The 17,897-nt window shown below is 33.1% G+C and overlaps 1 protein-coding gene across 12 annotated transcripts in view; it reads right to left on the minus strand.

Annotated features, from left to right (window-relative positions):
* RYR2 (ryanodine receptor 2) overlaps positions 1–17,897 on the minus strand; it is a 361,102-nt gene that overhangs the window by 66,445 nt on the left and 276,760 nt on the right. For all 12 annotated transcript variants that reach the window (XM_046939481.1, XM_046939480.1, XM_025149037.3 and 9 more), the window contains 10 exons: positions 13,863–13,923; positions 12,947–13,185; positions 10,638–10,719; positions 9,757–9,887; positions 7,738–8,058; positions 6,120–6,360; positions 5,639–5,726; positions 4,047–4,139; positions 3,542–3,712; positions 2,540–2,599 (listed from right to left, as the gene is read on the minus strand). In XM_046939481.1, the coding sequence (XP_046795437.1) occupies positions 2,540–2,599; positions 3,542–3,712; positions 4,047–4,139; positions 5,639–5,726; positions 6,120–6,360; positions 7,738–8,058; positions 9,757–9,887; positions 10,638–10,719; positions 12,947–13,185; positions 13,863–13,923 (1,487 nt within the window). The remainder of the gene's footprint in view (positions 1–2,539; positions 2,600–3,541; positions 3,713–4,046; positions 4,140–5,638; positions 5,727–6,119; positions 6,361–7,737; positions 8,059–9,756; positions 9,888–10,637; positions 10,720–12,946; positions 13,186–13,862; positions 13,924–17,897) is intronic.

Raw genomic sequence — 17,897 nt, forward strand, 5'->3', positions numbered from 1 at the left:
ACACACATTGAAAGAACTACTTTTTGTGCCAATGGCACTGAAGACAAATGGAATGCATTAACCATTTTACTGAGAGCTGTGATCAGTGATCCAATTTCTGACTGTGCAATTTAGGTGTAAGTGACACTGGATTACTAGAGCATGTGGGAGACTAAGCCCCACAAATCTGAATAACGCTTACACTCAGCACTTACTTGTCTAAAACATTTCTATGGATCCAGATGTCAATTTGTGTCTAAAAAGAGACGATAATGCTCATTGACCTCCACAGAACATCTTCTAATACATAATTTACTGGAGTTCCAGGAATGATTATAAACTTACACAGTTGCTCAATAATAGCTTATTACAACCTAGAAAGCTACATTTGGCAGTCTCTTCTTCCATCTTTTGGCTTTTCCATTTCTTAACAACTGTCACATCCACAGTCATGTGAGTATTTGACTGCATCATCATGGAAGGATAGTCCATAAAAGACTTCTTAAGCACAAGGAGAGATATATTTTGATCTGAGGACTACTCACATTCTGTCAAGGTACAGGTTTTTTTGTATAAGTAATTTTCTAAGAGTATGAGTACTTGACATTTCAAGGTGTGAATTAGAATGGCTGGAAGAAGATTTTAGTGACTTGAGCTTCATCCATTCATCAAAATGAATGCAAGTTTCATCATCGATTTCTTGAAATAAAAGGTTCAGTACCAAGTAACAGCATGCAGGCATGCAAGGAAAGGAAAGACAGAAACATGGTGAAGACAAATGCAGACAAAGGTAGACAAATGCATGAGATAGACGTTTATAGCTAAAGATTTATAACTATATTGTATGGGAACTGTTGAATCATGGCCTGAACCTCTGATTGACCACCTGAGGCGACCGCTGAGTCAGCTGCAGAGGCACAGGTGAACGCAATTTCACCTGAGTGACCTCGTAGACCCCATGTAGGGGCTGACTCCCAGGGAGAAAGGATGTCTCTCTGGAGATCACTCCTCTTGGAGTCCTTTGGCGAGCCCAGTACACAGGTAAGCTCTTTATTTCATTACTCCTTTGTAACATGATAATGTCTCTGGTCCTATACCTGTATACCTATTTACCTTACAATCTGTATACTAGTTTGCCATACACTATATACATATATATATATATAAAGATTTTTCTTAAAAAATGTTGTTTTCAAAAAGAAATCAAGATAAATCACATATAATACAAATGACCGAACACAGTGTTGGTGAGAAACAAAAGTGGTCAACAGGAAAACAATGTTTGAAGAGAGACCACTGCTATGCTAACAGAACTCCTTGAAAGAAAATTAGACTTTCCATAGTGATAGGTTCCTCTGTTCCAAGAGCCACCTTACACAAACATAATTACAACTAATTTACATATTAACTAGTAACATTAAATAATAATTGAAACTATCTAAGACCATCCAACTTATATTTTTTTTATATCCAACTGCATCATGTGCAAAAGGGCAGTGTATTCATATAGCACATTAGCACTGTCTTTTTTAACAGGAGGCACAATATCTGACTACATCTGATGTGTACTCAATTCTGTCACAGGATATAGTGACCAAATACTAATGACATCAGAGAGTTGCAGAGTAACTGACTGTAAGTACTGAATTAATGTTAGTCATTGTATCTTTAATTAAATTAGACACATCTTCACCTGGAACTCCAGAATACATCAGCACTAAATGATTCAGGACAAGATATATATCAAGCCACTGAGAAACAGCAACTCATAAATAGATAATAAACCACATAAAGACAACAAACGTAACAATAAATTGAAATTTTGAAACCCTAGGAATGCTCTGTTCTGCCCATAGTTAAATGGGCAGAACATTTCTATACAGGTTAAAACCAGAGTTTTCATAGCTAGTAAAGCAATATGATATCAAATAAAGTGAAGTTACAAAATAAAGCTAGATACAACAGCTATTTGGCTTTGTTAGCTAAATACTGTGTGGTTCCATTTAAGAATGTTATTTTCCACTCATTTAAAATGAGGAAAATCGGAGTCAATCCTTATAAATTTGCAACAAGAAAATCAATGAATGTGTACTACAGATTAGCTAAGACTGGAATTCAATGAAAAAAATAATCTATACTGCTTCAAAAATATTTTCTTCTCCATGAGCTGAAAAATAGGGACAGAACATAGTGATTTTTTTACTTCACAGAATATGCAAAAGTGGTAGCTTCCTTTCCCTTTTCACTTCAAACTGATATAAGGTAACATCTCAAATAATTAGAAGGTAGAGTTTAAACTGTGATAGACATTGTTTACATGTCCAGTTTCATATTAATTGTGTTCAAAGGGATACAGAAGGCTACAGACTATATTACAAAATGCATACATAAGCACTTAAATAACTAACATTTAAATATTGAAATTAAAAAGTTACCTGACAGAGGAGAAAAAGAGGTTACAAGTAATCCTAAATATCTGAGGTAGGTTGTCATTGTATGGTACCAATAAATTAATTCAACGAAAGAAAGATTGTAACTTTAACAAATACATATAAATTACCTTGCCCTGGAGATGAAGATTACTGCGAATGATATCTCGTACCTCATCCTCAGTATCTTTCTGTCAAGAAATTATCAATGATGTGAATCACGCATGGAAGGCAGTGGTGTATAAACATTAAGCTTGGGTTTTGTCCAGATAATTAAAATTGACAATGAAAAAAATAAGGAAAAGTGAAGAAAATTTCATTGGAAATATGTCTTTAAGAATGAGGCAGCCATATTCAAAACTCACAAGAACATGTTCTGAATGCCACCACTCATATTTATTCACATTAACTCAACAGACTAAATTTGAATTAAAAAATACTGTTTTATACATACACATATATACAAATATACACACACTACACTTTTGAATGAAGCTTGACCAAATGAAATCAACATTTAGTTCTTACATGCATTTCCAAATATAAACTTCACAAAACATAATAAACACAATTTAGCATTAAAAATTAAGAGAAAGAAATAACTGTTTTAAGAATGTTATCTCTGTCAATTTATTGATCATTTAGAAATTAAACACGGACAAGTTCAAACATCTTTTGCCTCCAATATGAGAACAATGCAGAGATTACTACTATCATCACCACAGCAAAATTAGTCTTGATTATGAATAAGAATTCTAACTATATTTATACAGCAGCATTAAAATGAAAGATTACATATCAAGTAGAATTAATATGAATGATCCACTTGTAATTCTAGCCTTAATTCTTCATTTTTTAGGCTGAAGACACTGGAAAATAGCAAGAGCAGACATTTCGTCTAGGAATTTGAAAGTCAGAAGAGCAATGACAAGAAACACAGAAGTCTAGAATATTCTGTATATAGCCTTGTTTATCATGAAACACGATCAAGCATTTCCTGATCAAAGTGCTCTTTTAGGAAAATAGATTGCATAGTATTTGTGCTGTACTGTAAAAATGAGAGTGAGGGAAAATACTGAAAAATTTCATTAGTCTAATATTTCTTCTTTTAGAAATGCCACGTGAGCACCTACCATGCTGAATCGGTTTTTGGCCAGTGCAATTAGATCTTGGTCTCCAGGAGCACAAATATTTAGGCCAATAGGAAGTAATCTCTTCAGCGCTGCCACAATGAGAGAGGTCTGCATAGAGTACCTGTCACCTTTCCGCTTCATCTTCTTCCTCTCTTGGTCAGAAACTGCTGCCTATACCATAAAAGAAGATAGAAAATAAAATACAACATCTCAAATATTAAATAAATCTATTATTAAACAGTTAGTTGAGATAACCACTTCATACTTATTTCTGGCTTGACAAATTAAATTCCTTACTTCCTTTGCAGCGAAATAGCTGTTATTGCAAATACTTTGCACCAGTATCTTAGAAGTCCAACTGTGTTTCTCAAATGATTACCTATTGCTTCTCAACCCAGTGTTTTAACTTCTTAGAAGTGGTCAAAAATATTAAAATAATAACAATCCTTCTCTGGAGTCCTCTTGTCTCCTTCTACTTTGCAAAGAGAACAAATGTTTACGCTACCTTAGACATCTTAGATTTGGTGTCACTGATCAGGAAGGACATGTTGTTGATCTCATTTTGTACCACAAAGTTCTGCTCTTCCCTTTTGAAATTCTGAAACACACAGAAGATCTCAGCTGAAAGCACAGACAATATATGAGGAGAGTATACAGATAAAATTTAAAATGTAGATGAATTAGGAATTTATAAAAGCCACAAAAATAAGACAAGGACAGAAAAATATAATGGATGATCAAGAACAGGACTGAATTCTAGTTTTATTTATGTTACATGGCTCAGGGTTTTGTGTTGTCATTGTGATTTTTCCACACCAGAGAAAAGGAAATATTTATCTGGGTTTGAAACAGACATGATAAAAATCTCTAATTCACTATAAAAAATTGTTTAGGTTTTCCTTTACTAATGAGCCATCCATTCCAATTTTTCCAATTACAAGATCCAATATTATTTAGATACATAAGTTTAAATAAAACTCTGAACTTATGAATACACAAATAATTTGGTGATCTATAGAATAAAAGCAAGTATAGCAATGTATATAATAAATCTTAAAAGTCAAATTCAGACACAACTACAAAAATAACAAGGCATCTTGCTTCTGAACCTTGAAAAAACTGACATTATGGCAGAAAAGAAATTCAGTGCAGACAACAGTCCATAACAAGATCAAACACCTGAAATTATTTAGTCTCTTTCAATTTTGATTTTTTCTTCTTTTTGCTCCAGTAACTGCATGAATCATACTTTATTTTCATTTATGCACCATCAGTGACAGTGCCTAATTAAGTCTTAATCCAGACTCATTGGTTCTTGCACGACAGAAATTAGACTTGAGAACCAAGGATTCTATATTTGGTAGAAGTGCTGTTAAGAAGAGATACTTCATCAAACATTAAGTAGTATCATGTAGGAAAAATATTTTATTTGGAGATTGCTTTTAAGATGTACTTGCTTCTTGCTCCTAGAATACCAGCTTATTAGCTTCTATTTATGTAATCCAGCTATAGACCTATGCTTAATAATTGAATTACATACATTTAACATTTATTAAAATCTGTGCTGCAACACAAATTAAGTCACTATGAGTAGAGCTGTGCACTTCCTTCAGAAAGCCTTTCTACTTTCTTGCTGTTGAGGAGCTTTTCAAAGTAATTTTTATCGTAACTCTGTCTAGAGGCTCAAGCATGGAGACTGTACAATTTAACAAAAAGTCCTTTTTTTTTTTGAGACAACTATCTCTAATATAGCTGTCATTTATTCAGGTTATAAAACAGTTTTGAAGCTGATCAAAAATATGGCAAGGATATAGGCCTAGATCAGCTTAATAGTAATTATACAATAATACAATACACAAAAAACATCCAGTCATTGTTATTATGATACCAAAGCACCCATCAACCCTCTCCCCCCCCCCTCCCCCACCAACTAGGCAGACATTTAAGAAGCTTGAAAAAAATAAAGTCATTACTACCTCCACAGCTACATTTTCAACTCTGACATTAGCTGTGTTTTCTCAAATAAAATGACTAATACAATTGACAGCCTAATAGAAAAAAACTACCTTAAAATATATTTACCAAGGAATTACTTACATGAGACTTTGACCAGTAAATAAAGACTTCAGCCACCATGCGGAACAATTCTTCAGCTTCAGGGTTGGGCTCTTTCAGCCATTTTGCCCTAAAATTTGGTAAAAGGGCAGAAATGCTGATGATCCTTATTGGCTTTATAATTGAACACTGTTTTCAACACTTTTCATGGATGAAAACCAACAAAACCAAGCATGCAAATCCTTTCTGTTAGCAGTGACTTTTTGATGTCCTATTTCAGAACTCTTAAAATTCTTATAAACCTAGTTGTAACTTATCACATTTATATTGGACCTACTATTTTTTCCTCTTCTGAAAAAGGCTCTAGTTTATTCTGAGCTGTAAAGCATCAGCTTGATCAACTTTAAGATTTGCAGGCTGAGTAAAAGCTACTTCAATTCAGCAGTGGGCATACCAAGGGATAAAATATGGTATCAATAAACAAGATTTTATGAGATTTATTAAGCTATTCCTCTCCACATACCTGTTATAGTCCACAAATCTAATCAACAAAGGGTAGAAGGCATAGAGGTCCCGTGCCAAAGTGGTGAACTCATCTAGGATGAGCAGTTCAGCCTCCGACATGTCACCTCTGCCTTCTGCTCTTAGATGCTCTTCATCCGATACAACCACTGCTGCTTTTTTCTTTAGCTTATCCATCAGTGGCAGGAAGTGTGTCTTTAAGAGCTGTGGCTTCGCTTTGCTTATGATGGGCTGGGAAAACACTATTTAAGGCAATCAATATCATAATGTACAGCTGGCCACAAAATATGAACAAAACTTTTACTTTTCCCTCCTTCTTGTGTCTTATTTCTACAGTAGAGAGTAAAATCCTGCCCCCATTGAAATCAGCAGAAGTTTTGCCAAGAATTAAATGCGGTCAGGATTTCACGCAGTCAATTCACTTTGTAACTATGGGGGCAAAAAACAATTTAACAGACCAATCTTGCAAGATCATAAATCTTGAGGTGCCTATTTACAGATATTTTGGCAACATATTGATATTTACCTGCATAATTTTGTTGAACAATGTGGAAATTGTTTAATGGTATGCACAGGTAGATACCTATATAGCTAAAGAGTGTTCACACAAATTTTACAAGACATGGGCTCCTCTTTTGCACCTTGTTTTTCAGCTTGACTAAATTAGGGCTAGAAAGGATGTTCTAGGTAAAGCTACTTAAACAGCCTGCTTATATTTCTCATGTACAGTAGGACAATGGAAGGCTTGCATGGACAGAAATGAGACTGATTCAACTATCCATCAACTCATCATTTGAGACGTGTTAGCACAATTTTTTGCAAATCTACTCATAAAAATTACAATGTAAATTAGCCCTTCATCTGGGTCCATTAGTGCAAAACCATTTGTAACATACCCATCAGATTACAGAGAATTTTAAGCAGTTCCAACTTATCATTAGAGTTCATTATGTTACTAGACCTCAATAGACTAGGAATCCAGACTGTTACCAGCTAGTACTGTAAGAACTGAAAAATCATAAGAAAGCCTATTTAAAAAACTGGAATCACAACACTGAAGTACTGTGAATTCTACTTAAAGATTGCAACGCTGATAAATAAACTGTATTAAAATAAAGTTAAATGTCTTATCACAATGAAGCAATGCCATGTTCAAAAAAAAATGACATGCATTTCCACAGTTCATTGTAACAGAAATGCTGGAAGACACAGCTTCAAAACAGCTTTTTAAGGATCTAGCTCCCATAAAGAACAAGAAACGTCCTAATGCCTGCAAGTGGTAACTTGGTACGTAATGAAAATGGGCTAAACAACTACAATCCTTTCATTCAACATACTGCTAAATGTGTACAGGTACATTCTAGAGAAAAAAAAAGATACAGTTTAATGTACTTAGAATAATTATTAAGAGATTAATACATGCTGTTTATACTATTCTTCCCTTATACTTAGTATTTCTAATTTGTCAAGATTCATATTTTTAAAAAAATCAAATATATGAGTGTTATTCTATACCAACTTCAACAGGGTAAATGCGGAGTGTAACTCAGAGCGTATAAATAGATATATATTCCAATTATATATACATGTTTATTTATCTTTTTGTTTTTACATCTTACCTGCTAACCTCTTCATCCAGGCTCCTTCATCAATACCAAGGTTGTTATAGATGATTTTCAATATGTTACCCAACAGAGTGTTCATGTGCTCTGATGTCAAGGCTGTACAACACACTTCAACTTTGTCAGGATTGTTTTCTGGCCCATGCTCCCACCAGTGTGACATGTAACTACACAGCATAGGCAGTATCACTTCCATTATATGTGGCATTTGTGTGTAGCGAATACCAGATTCTGCCAGTTCCACAATTTCTTCCATTAGCTTCACCAAGGAAGGAATATTTGGGCAAACTTCTTCTACACTAGTAGGTAAATTAAGAACTATTAAAAAAGAAAAAAATCCCAAAATTAATACGCTAAGTCATAGAAAGCAAATAATTCTCTTCAAGTGATACTCGTTACCACATTTTTTTTTCCATTTGCATTTATGCCTTTCTGATTCAAGGGAAAAATTAAAAAATAAAATAAAATGATAGGTGCTTTCACACTATTTAGCAACAAACTGGCTACACGTAAGCTTCCGTAACAAATCTTTCTATAATAAAAAGATTTCCTTTATGGAAGCTTCAACAACAAAATGAAGATTAAATTTCAAAATTCCAACCAACGTGAGCTTTGCAGTTGAGGAAATATTAATATAATGAATATCTCTCCACAACACTTAAGATGAGACACGACTTCATTAATAGAAAAAGGCCTTCCCTGAAATACTGAATAGAAAAGATTTGGGGAAACTGACTTTTGGAGGAGAATTTCTGATTGCAATGTTAGACTTTTCAGGTTCCTTGAATTGTCAGTTCTTTCCTCTGAAAGGGAACTGTAATTTCCATTTTATTTTTCCTGCTAGCAACTTTGTTCATGTACAGTTAACTTTAAGTACATTCATTAGCTCATGAGTGTCTGACATCCTAATATACATGTGCAGTGAGAAAGATAGATATCTATGTATTGAAAACATAGCCTAGAAATAATGAATAAAACTGTCCCAACACAGATTAAGGCTAGATATAGTATTTTTCCAAAAACATTATTTTCTCTTAGCTAGGCTCAAATAGATTTTACACACTTATTTTAGTGTCCCTAGCTTACTGCAATTTTGGAAAATAAATTTAAATATCTTTTAAAATCAAAGAAAACACAGCTTATTGTCTTTCCACATAAGTAAGAAGAGCTGGAATATACATAGTAAGTAAGCATAAGTATTCATACTTGCAAGATAAGTTACTATAACTCTCCCAAGAATGTCTCATATCTGTCCTTTTTTTTTTTAATACAGGTGAAGTAATAAAAGTTATACCATTATAAGCTGGCATTTTATGCACTGTCATTATACAAATCTGTGTTACAATTCACACTCAGCATATAGAACATACATTATTATCTATCATAACTTCTATTTACCTCTGGAAAAAGTGGCACATAGGTCCTTATTCCACAACTGTTTTAGCATGAGAAACATCAAGAGTTTCAAAAGTGGAACATAAAAGATATGCATAAAATAAACACATTTAGTGCTTCTGGAATGTATCTATTCTGAGTCTCATATTTGCAACAAAGAAAAAAATAGCTTATATACTATGCTGTACTACATTTATTTTATATTTCTTATGTATGCAGGCAAAGGTATTTTGCTTCGATTGCAAGTTTGTGTGTGTGTTTTAGGGACTCAATATTGCATACAAAAACTGAGGTACTAGAGTTAATGATTAGAATATATAATTTCATCGTCAAATACACTATACCTGATCTGCTAACAATGCATAAAGTCCTATGACAAATGGATTCTTAAGTTATATTTTGAGTACAGCATCTCAAAATGGAAATATCAGTATGTTTAAAAATTAAAATAATCAGTTTTACTGAAATTTGTCCATTCATTTATGAAAGAAGAATGCAACTGAGAGAATAAAATAAAATTCTTGCACTACAAACTCTATGCAAAAATATATTTACTAAGGAAAGAAACACTCATAGTGAAATTTGTGTTTTCATTAACATCACATGAGATTCTGGAAATACCTGCTCTGTCTCTTGCATTCTTGGTATTGTAAATTGAGTAGATATTATGTTTGTTCAAATGAGTTTCCAAAAAAGCCACTGGAAAGGCACCCGAGAAAGCAGCCAAGCATTCTCCTAGTGCTGATCGTTGCCTGTTAATTAATAAACATCATTAAAGTTACACACTTTGTTGAATGAATACACTCTGTTGTAGTTGTAAACCAGTCTTTAGTTTATTATAAGGTGTTCATCTCAAAGAGATAAGTCTGTATATTATTAAGATTATGAACACAAGAAAAGGTAATAGAAAATGAAAAGTACAGCAAACTCTGCTATTAGATGAATTAAATGTCATGACATAAAATGTCAAAGACTTTGTTGAAAGCAAGTGAGGAATATGCAGGAAAAACTCAAAGTTATCATGATAATGACATTTGTTCTATTACATTCCTATCAGCTTTGCTGATTTTATAATTAAGGAAAAGTTCACTGAATAGACTGATTTGTCAAGAGACCAAGTATGACTACCACTGTATTTGAGTCATAAAATTAACGTTTTCTTAAATATAATAAAAACAACAGTTGAACTGAGTGTCATACTTCTACAGTTCCTCAGTTGAACCTTAAATCATGTGATGCTTTTAATCAAATCAGACTATTTTGTCCGTAATTTTTGGTTGAATTAAATAATATATTTTGACAAGTGTATAATATCACATTTTAAGTATAACGCAATAACTTCTGCAGGATTCCTCTTAAAATCTGAGTACATTTTTTTTTTTTCTATCAAGGTGTGTTTCCAAAAACCACATCTCCCTGTATTCTTTTCTGGAATACGTATATTCATTAACCAGAATTTAAATACAGATAATAAAAATAGATGAAAAAAATTTTCATCTTACCGCTCTACATATATACTTTTGCTGGTTCCCAGAGCATACAAACTGGACAATATTCTATAACAAGACACTTGAACATCTTCCACTAAAGAAACGAAAAAATGATAGGTATCAAGAGAAAACTTCATTAAAATTACTTTGTCAACAACTGCAATAATGACATTAAGCTATCAAGGACAATCTATAGCAACCATTCTCAAAACACAAAAAAAGTCTTTTGAACTCAGTGGCGCAGTAGAAATTAATGGCATAGCAACGCTGTATGAATGACTTCTAATTGCATAACCATTAATTGCTATAGAAAATGTATCACTGAATTTTTTCTAGTTTTTCTTGAGCGTATTCACTTTGAAAAATTTCACAGCAAACCAAATAAAGTTTGAGAGTATAAAAAGATAATAATTATTTTAAGATTGATTTACAAATGTGACACCAGTGTATTTAATACACCACAGGGGAAATGCAATTGTATTAAATATGTATTTAATTACTTTAATCGCAGTTTGTATATATATTTTTTTAATTTAGACCTAGATAGCAGTTAATAGCATCTCCTTAATTTACATTTTAGACCAACAAAGGTTAAAAAAGAGAAATAATCCCTTTGGTTCTTCTGAATACTGCACCAAATCATGTTTCAAAATTAAAAACATTTCAATCATGGAAATGTGAGGTTCATCTTAACATCTATTTGAAAATAAAGAGTTTCCTGTATTATATGTAGTACTAGTGTTACGTAGTATAAGCACCATCAAGAAGGACAATGCTCCCATTCTTTCCGTATTTTTATTTTACAACTTTTCTATTCTCACAGTGCTATAATTTTTACCTAAGATGTAATGAAATTTTGGAACTAAAATAGAACTTATACATAACGTGCTGGGAAAGCCTAGAAGATGGTGCATCAAAGCAACACAGTCTTGATTCTTTACTACAGTGTGATTATAGTTCTGTTCATCTTTTAGAGCTGAGCATTTTATGTAATAATAATAACCTTGGGTACACTAATGCAACCTTTGCACATGGTCATGTGCTGTACTACTCAGTAAATGTAATACAAGCATCAGGTCAAGATGCCTGTCATCAGAATATTACAAATAAAATGACCTTACAATTAGGCATAATTTAAACTAATAGTTTTCTGAGTTTATGAATTCTAATATTGTGAGTTTAACACCAACGTGAGACACGTGGAATAACTGATGAAGAAAATCTCACTAGTAAGAAAGTATGAAAGGCTTATCATTAAGTCACAAAACACACAAAAAAAATCAGAGAATAAAAAGTAAACAAAGCTTATTCATGCTTGAAAAACAATATTTATAATGAGGTAGTAACAGATATTAACCTCATAGACCACTTCTGCTGGATACCATCAGAGACGGTAATTTTACAGAAATAATTTATTAAAACAACTGGATATTTATGTCTCAACACATTCTAATCCATTAATACAACTCCAAAATTTCAAAAACAATTCTTTAAGGCGGTTTTAAATAATGATCTTTCAGATTCTAAGGTCTTCTTTTCAGAGAATTCCATAAATGAGATAGCTATACAGAAGCAGAACAGCTTGATTTGGGGTACAGTGGCCAGCAGAATTCCTATGGAGTTCCTAAAACACACAGCATTAAAATTTTATGTTCACAGAATCACCAAGGTTGGAAAAGACCTCCAAGATCATCCAGTTCAACAATCTGCCTATCACCAATATTTCCCACTGAACAATGTCCCTTGGTACAACATCTAAACATTTCTTGAACACCTCCAGGATTGGTGACTCCATCACCTCCTGGTGCTGCAGACTAAAAAATTTTGTCCTAAAGAGACTGGTTTTGGGAAAATGAATAACACTGAATCTGTTACAATTAGAGCATCTATAGAAATGAAATTACATACATTCCTTTCTTTAGTGACTGAATTCTTCACTTCTTCCACTTTTCTTTTAAGATCTGAGATGCACCTACACACAGACACTGCTAACTGGGGCATGCATTACAGAAAACCATTGCTTGAGCAGTGTAACCTCAGTTATGAACAGAGCAAAGACAAATTAACTTCAAGTAACTTTTCTCAGTGACAAAATATCAGTGAATCTATAGTAGAGACAATACACAAACTAAGCCTTCATAGCCACATCTTTGTTAACAGTTACAGAAAGTCCACTAAAACCTGCAAGACTGTTCTAGATCATTTATCACAAATGGTTAATCAAAATTTTGCCCTTCTCTAATTGAAATGAGAGCCTATTAATACTTACTCTATGATATTACGAATATATTAATAGCATAGCATTTCTAAATTACACGTACATATCAAATCTTCCCCAAACTGGTGCTGTCCAATATGCTCAAATAACGAAGATAGCACTGGCAGGAGAGCCACTGAGGTATAATTAATGATTTGTGTAACTCCCTTGGGCTGGTTTCTGCTGTGTGTAAACTGGCCTTGCTTAAGATTTTCCATTGTTTTCTCCAGATCCTCAGCAGCATTGTCCAAAAATGCTCTCAATGCCATCTTAACAGACTCCAGACCAGTTTTCATCACAGTTCTGTATATAACATGCAAAGAAAATGAAACAGAATATTCCATTAGACAAGCATGGAATAAAGTCTAGTCTTGAATTCTATGAAATAGATAGATGACAAAAGTCTGAAGAAAAATCTTTCATCTTCCAAGATTATAAAGTCTTCTCATAGCAAAACAAGCTAATGAAAAAAATAAGTTTCATAGCTGCACAACATAAGGATTTTTATTTGGTTTTTCATTGTAAAAATTCAGATCATTTTGAAGACAGGGAATAATTTGCTCAAAATACAACGTGGATTAATTTTGCAATGAAGACACTCAGAGACAGATTCACTGCACTCTAGGTGCACTTAACTCCTGATTTTTTTATTTTTTAATAAGCAGCATAAACAAAGTAATGTTTTTAATGTTATTGTGTTTTTGAGACAATCACGTGATTATAAGCCAACGCAAGAACAGTCAACAGTTCCTTGACACAAGTGATCTGAACTGAAACTTAAAGTGTAAATTACAAATACTGTTCTGCCAAAATCTGGATAGGTAAAACAAGTAATTAATGTATTTTGAAGTGGGAATTATTTCCAGTACAATGATTTCTTTCTTGACTATTGAAATGCTGTAGCCTTACACAAATCTGACTGGATACTGTTCTCTTTTAGGTTATATTCTTTGTACTTTAGGAAATATATTCAATATTACCTGGCATCCAAGGTCTGGCCCAATATGTGAAGACAGTTGACTATTGATGTTGCATCATTTCCTAAATAGGAAGGAAAATTACCCACCAATTTAGCTGAGCATACTTTAGAGCATACCTACAGTCAGCTAATCATGTCTTTGGTTTTATAGAGTAACAACTGTAATACAACTTTTGTAGAATTTTGACAGGCAAGTTAAAAAAACATGCAGTTTGTTGTCTTATCCCTGTTTGCACAAATTCAATAACTAGAGGCAGTTAAGCATCTCTCATCAAATGGCTGAGGCAATCAAGAAGGAAGCACTTAAATGTGGGGTTAATTAGAGTTATAGTGTATTGTCTGGTTTTCATTTAATTTTATAAACTTTGCTTTAATTGATCCAAGATTATCAGAACATTTATCTTTCCCCTCTTAGGAAAATAAAAGCTATTTAAAAGCTGCTCTTGCAACTGTGAAGACTTTTATCAAACATCACCAAAAAGCTTAGCTCCCTGGTGTTACCAATAGGCTGTAACTATTTATAGAAGAAGCAGATCTGCTCTCTACGTGAGAAATAGTCTCTGCCATTACACACATTACAATTATGGATGTAAAAAGAGAACTTACACACATGCCTTGTATGAACATGCACATCCTCTGATGTTAGCATCTATATGTCACCTCTAAGTTCACATTTTAAATCCAGGACAGATTTGGGCTTAAAGATTTGACCCACAGATTATATGACTTTTTTTTTTTTTTTTTTTTTAATGTAAATCGTTGCAAAAATGAAAATAATTTCTTCCCTCCCTATATTTCTAGTTTCTCAAGTAAAAATAAATAAATAAATGAAACAGACTGAAAGCTTAAAATAGATTTCTGAAAATACTGTCAGCTGCATACGGTGCACTATATCACAAATGGTTATTTCACTTGAAATTAACAGCAAACATAAAATTTAAAGTAGCAGCTGTTTCACTGAAGTAAAGATTTTAAAAGCTAAATTGCAAAGAAGTAGGAGGTTTACTGCAGTACTGTGAATGCTGTTCCACATTACCAAAATTAGGGGGTACTGTTGCAGTGTAGACCCAGAGTAGATAGTTTCTATGGCTGCCATCAGCCATGCTGCCCTATCCTCTTTGCACTGGCACTCATGGTCATGCAATGATGTAACAACCAGATGATAAAGCAGCGAATCAGAAATGAATCCTACACAAAAAAAAGTAACTATACATAAAGATTAACGTTTTTGTCAGCTCCTGTTTTTGACAATCCCTACGTTTTCTCCTTACTATTTTACTGCTCTTGTGACATGAATGCCAGCACTGACAAAGAAAAGATTTCAGGACCATAGTAATGACAGCAAAGATAGAGGGAAGCACTCAAGGCAACCCTAGCACAGACTGTGGATTAAACTGTCATGCAAAGTGTGAATATTCTGTGAGCCACAATGCAGTACAGAGATTTTCATTCTATTTTCCTGAAAAGTAACGTTGTTGATCTATTTATACCATGTAGACACAACAGCCATATGTTTATGAGGAATCAGGTACCTTCTATCGTGCAACCACTAGGTGGAAGACTAAAAAATTCATCTACTTATTCTGAAAATCAAACAAATTTTAGGTATATCCCTTTAGCAGATATTGAAGGGTTTGGGATTTTTTCCCCTCTGGTAATAAAATTATTGTAAAATCTATTGAGGTATGAAAAATATGTCCTAAACCACTATTAAGACATTATGCAAGGTAACTTATTTAAAAGAGCCAGCATCAGTGCCTCACCCCAAAACAAGATTTCCACAACTACCTTAACTCAAGGTAGCAACAGTTCTGAATCTCCTGCAATTTTAGTATTATTTTGTTTTGTGGTAACAAACTACAGTTTTAATCACTCCCCCATTAAGTTAATATCATACATTTGGTTTGGAATCATTTAGTTTAAATTTCCTTGAAACCAGCTCTGAAGGCCATTTCTACATCTGCCATAAATAGATGTAGCTGTAAGTTTAGCAACATAATACAAACTCTTCTCCCTATTTAAGAAGAATTTGCAAATTTTGGAGACTTTTAAAAATGAATCCGTTTGAGAGGTGGGTTTATATTGCTGAATATTTCTAGCAATTCGCATATTTTGGAAGCTAACCAGACAGAGGCAAATTAATGAGACATTGCTACATTTTATTTAATGAAACAAGAAGTGAGGGCAACCAGTTAACCCACGGTAAAAGAAACACAGAGAAAAACATTTTTCTTAGAAATAAACATACACTGTGCTCAGCAACCTGGAAAAACCTTCACATGTTCATCTTGGATATCAGAGTAGAATTCTGTGACCATGAAAAACTGATGTACTACAGTTTAGCCACTTTTATCAACATAACCCTGAAATCAGCCTTTCTAAACTATCATAAAAATTCCTTTCTGGCATGTCGTGTCTCCTTTTGTTTATAATCTCAGAGAGGATTTGTTAGAAAATCTTAGAAAATAAAATTTGCTATGAAATGTAGGTTTAGATTCTGTGGCAATTCTGAGTCGTACTTTTGTTTGATGTCATGCATTTACTTGTTTTCATCAAAGCCAACAACAACAAAAGGTTGTGGGTTTTTTTGCATATTTTACATAAAACTTAAAATTCACTAAAAAAAAAGAAATTAATCCTTTTAAATTTTACATTTCAAGAATCAGTTTGCTTCCAACCTGAGCTCAGAAGACAACTGGCAGCACTTTTTTTTGTAACTTGAGTTATAAGATCTGAAATTAGGGGGTTTCTAAAAAAAATAGTTTTGTTAGTATCGCCAATATTTAAGTGTACGTACATACTTTCATTAATTTAACATTATTTTTATTAAATATATTGTTATCTTTCAGAAGCCTGAAAGCTTGGTAGGAAATACTCCAATTGCAGAAATGAATACGTAGTATACAAAATTCCTTTCAATCATGAAAAGAGAGCAGATAAGTACAGTTCAGAGGATAAAAGCTTAAACAAGAGCTGTCTTTAATGTAAATCTTCATATGACTGAATGTTCACAAAATCAATGGAGACTGGATAGATGCAAATACTAGAATATAAGCTCAATAGGTTGAGGTAAATCTATCCCAATAGCTACTACAAACATTGAACCCAAGAACTGCACCACTGGGCAGTATCTGAAGTGATGTTCTACGTATTTTAGAAAGCAATATTCTTAATATATTGTGAAGGAAGAATTTTTACTTTACTGTGAAAATGCCATGGCTATTGATGCCAGGATGGGAAGGACTCCTATAAATTCAGGATGTAATTAGGCAGAGAAAGCTTTCAGGGGTTTTTTGTTTTTGTTTGTTTTTGTTTTTTTTTTTGGAGCTTTTCTGATTAATTTCTGAAGTTAGCGAAAATGAGGAAGCAAAAACAGTCCATTCTTATCTGATGTCTTATTCAACAAATTTTTGTTCCACATAACATAGAATCATACTACTTTTACGCAGATATTTTTAATTATGAATTCATATAGAAATAATGTGTTACCAGTGCCTTAAACAATACAGAAAGTGAATGAAGCCACTCACAGAAATCTGCTTTTTAAATTGAGAAAATATAAATTCAAATTATCAGATGCAAATCCTACTGATGCAGAAATATAGCTCTCAAACAAACAGTAAATTATTGGGGTCAAATTCTACTTTCAAAATCTAATTTATACTTTCAAGAAATAAGAAGTCTATGCTGAATTACGGTTCTATAATCTTAGTAACAAATCTTAGATATCAGATGCAATTAACTGCTTAAATTCAATCTAGAAGATTTTTTATTATTATTGTTTTTGATTTTATCAAGACATATAGAGTTTACAGTACAGGACTTCTACTAATGACTTTAACATATGCAGCTGTATCTTCAGCATTCAGAATAAATATAAAACACTTGTATAGAATATCAATAAAATAGTAAATTCCACAACATCCAAACAGCTTATTACCAAGCAACTCTTGTTCATTTAAGGAGCCTCTAAGCTCCAGCTGTATTCTGTATTCTGAGCTGCCCTCATAAGCATTTTCCCCTTTTCTGCACAGGC

The sequence above is a fragment of the Gallus gallus genome, chromosome 3 (assembly GCF_016699485.2).
Source record: "Gallus gallus isolate bGalGal1 chromosome 3, bGalGal1.mat.broiler.GRCg7b, whole genome shotgun sequence".
Taxonomy (NCBI): domain Eukaryota; kingdom Metazoa; phylum Chordata; class Aves; order Galliformes; family Phasianidae; genus Gallus; species Gallus gallus.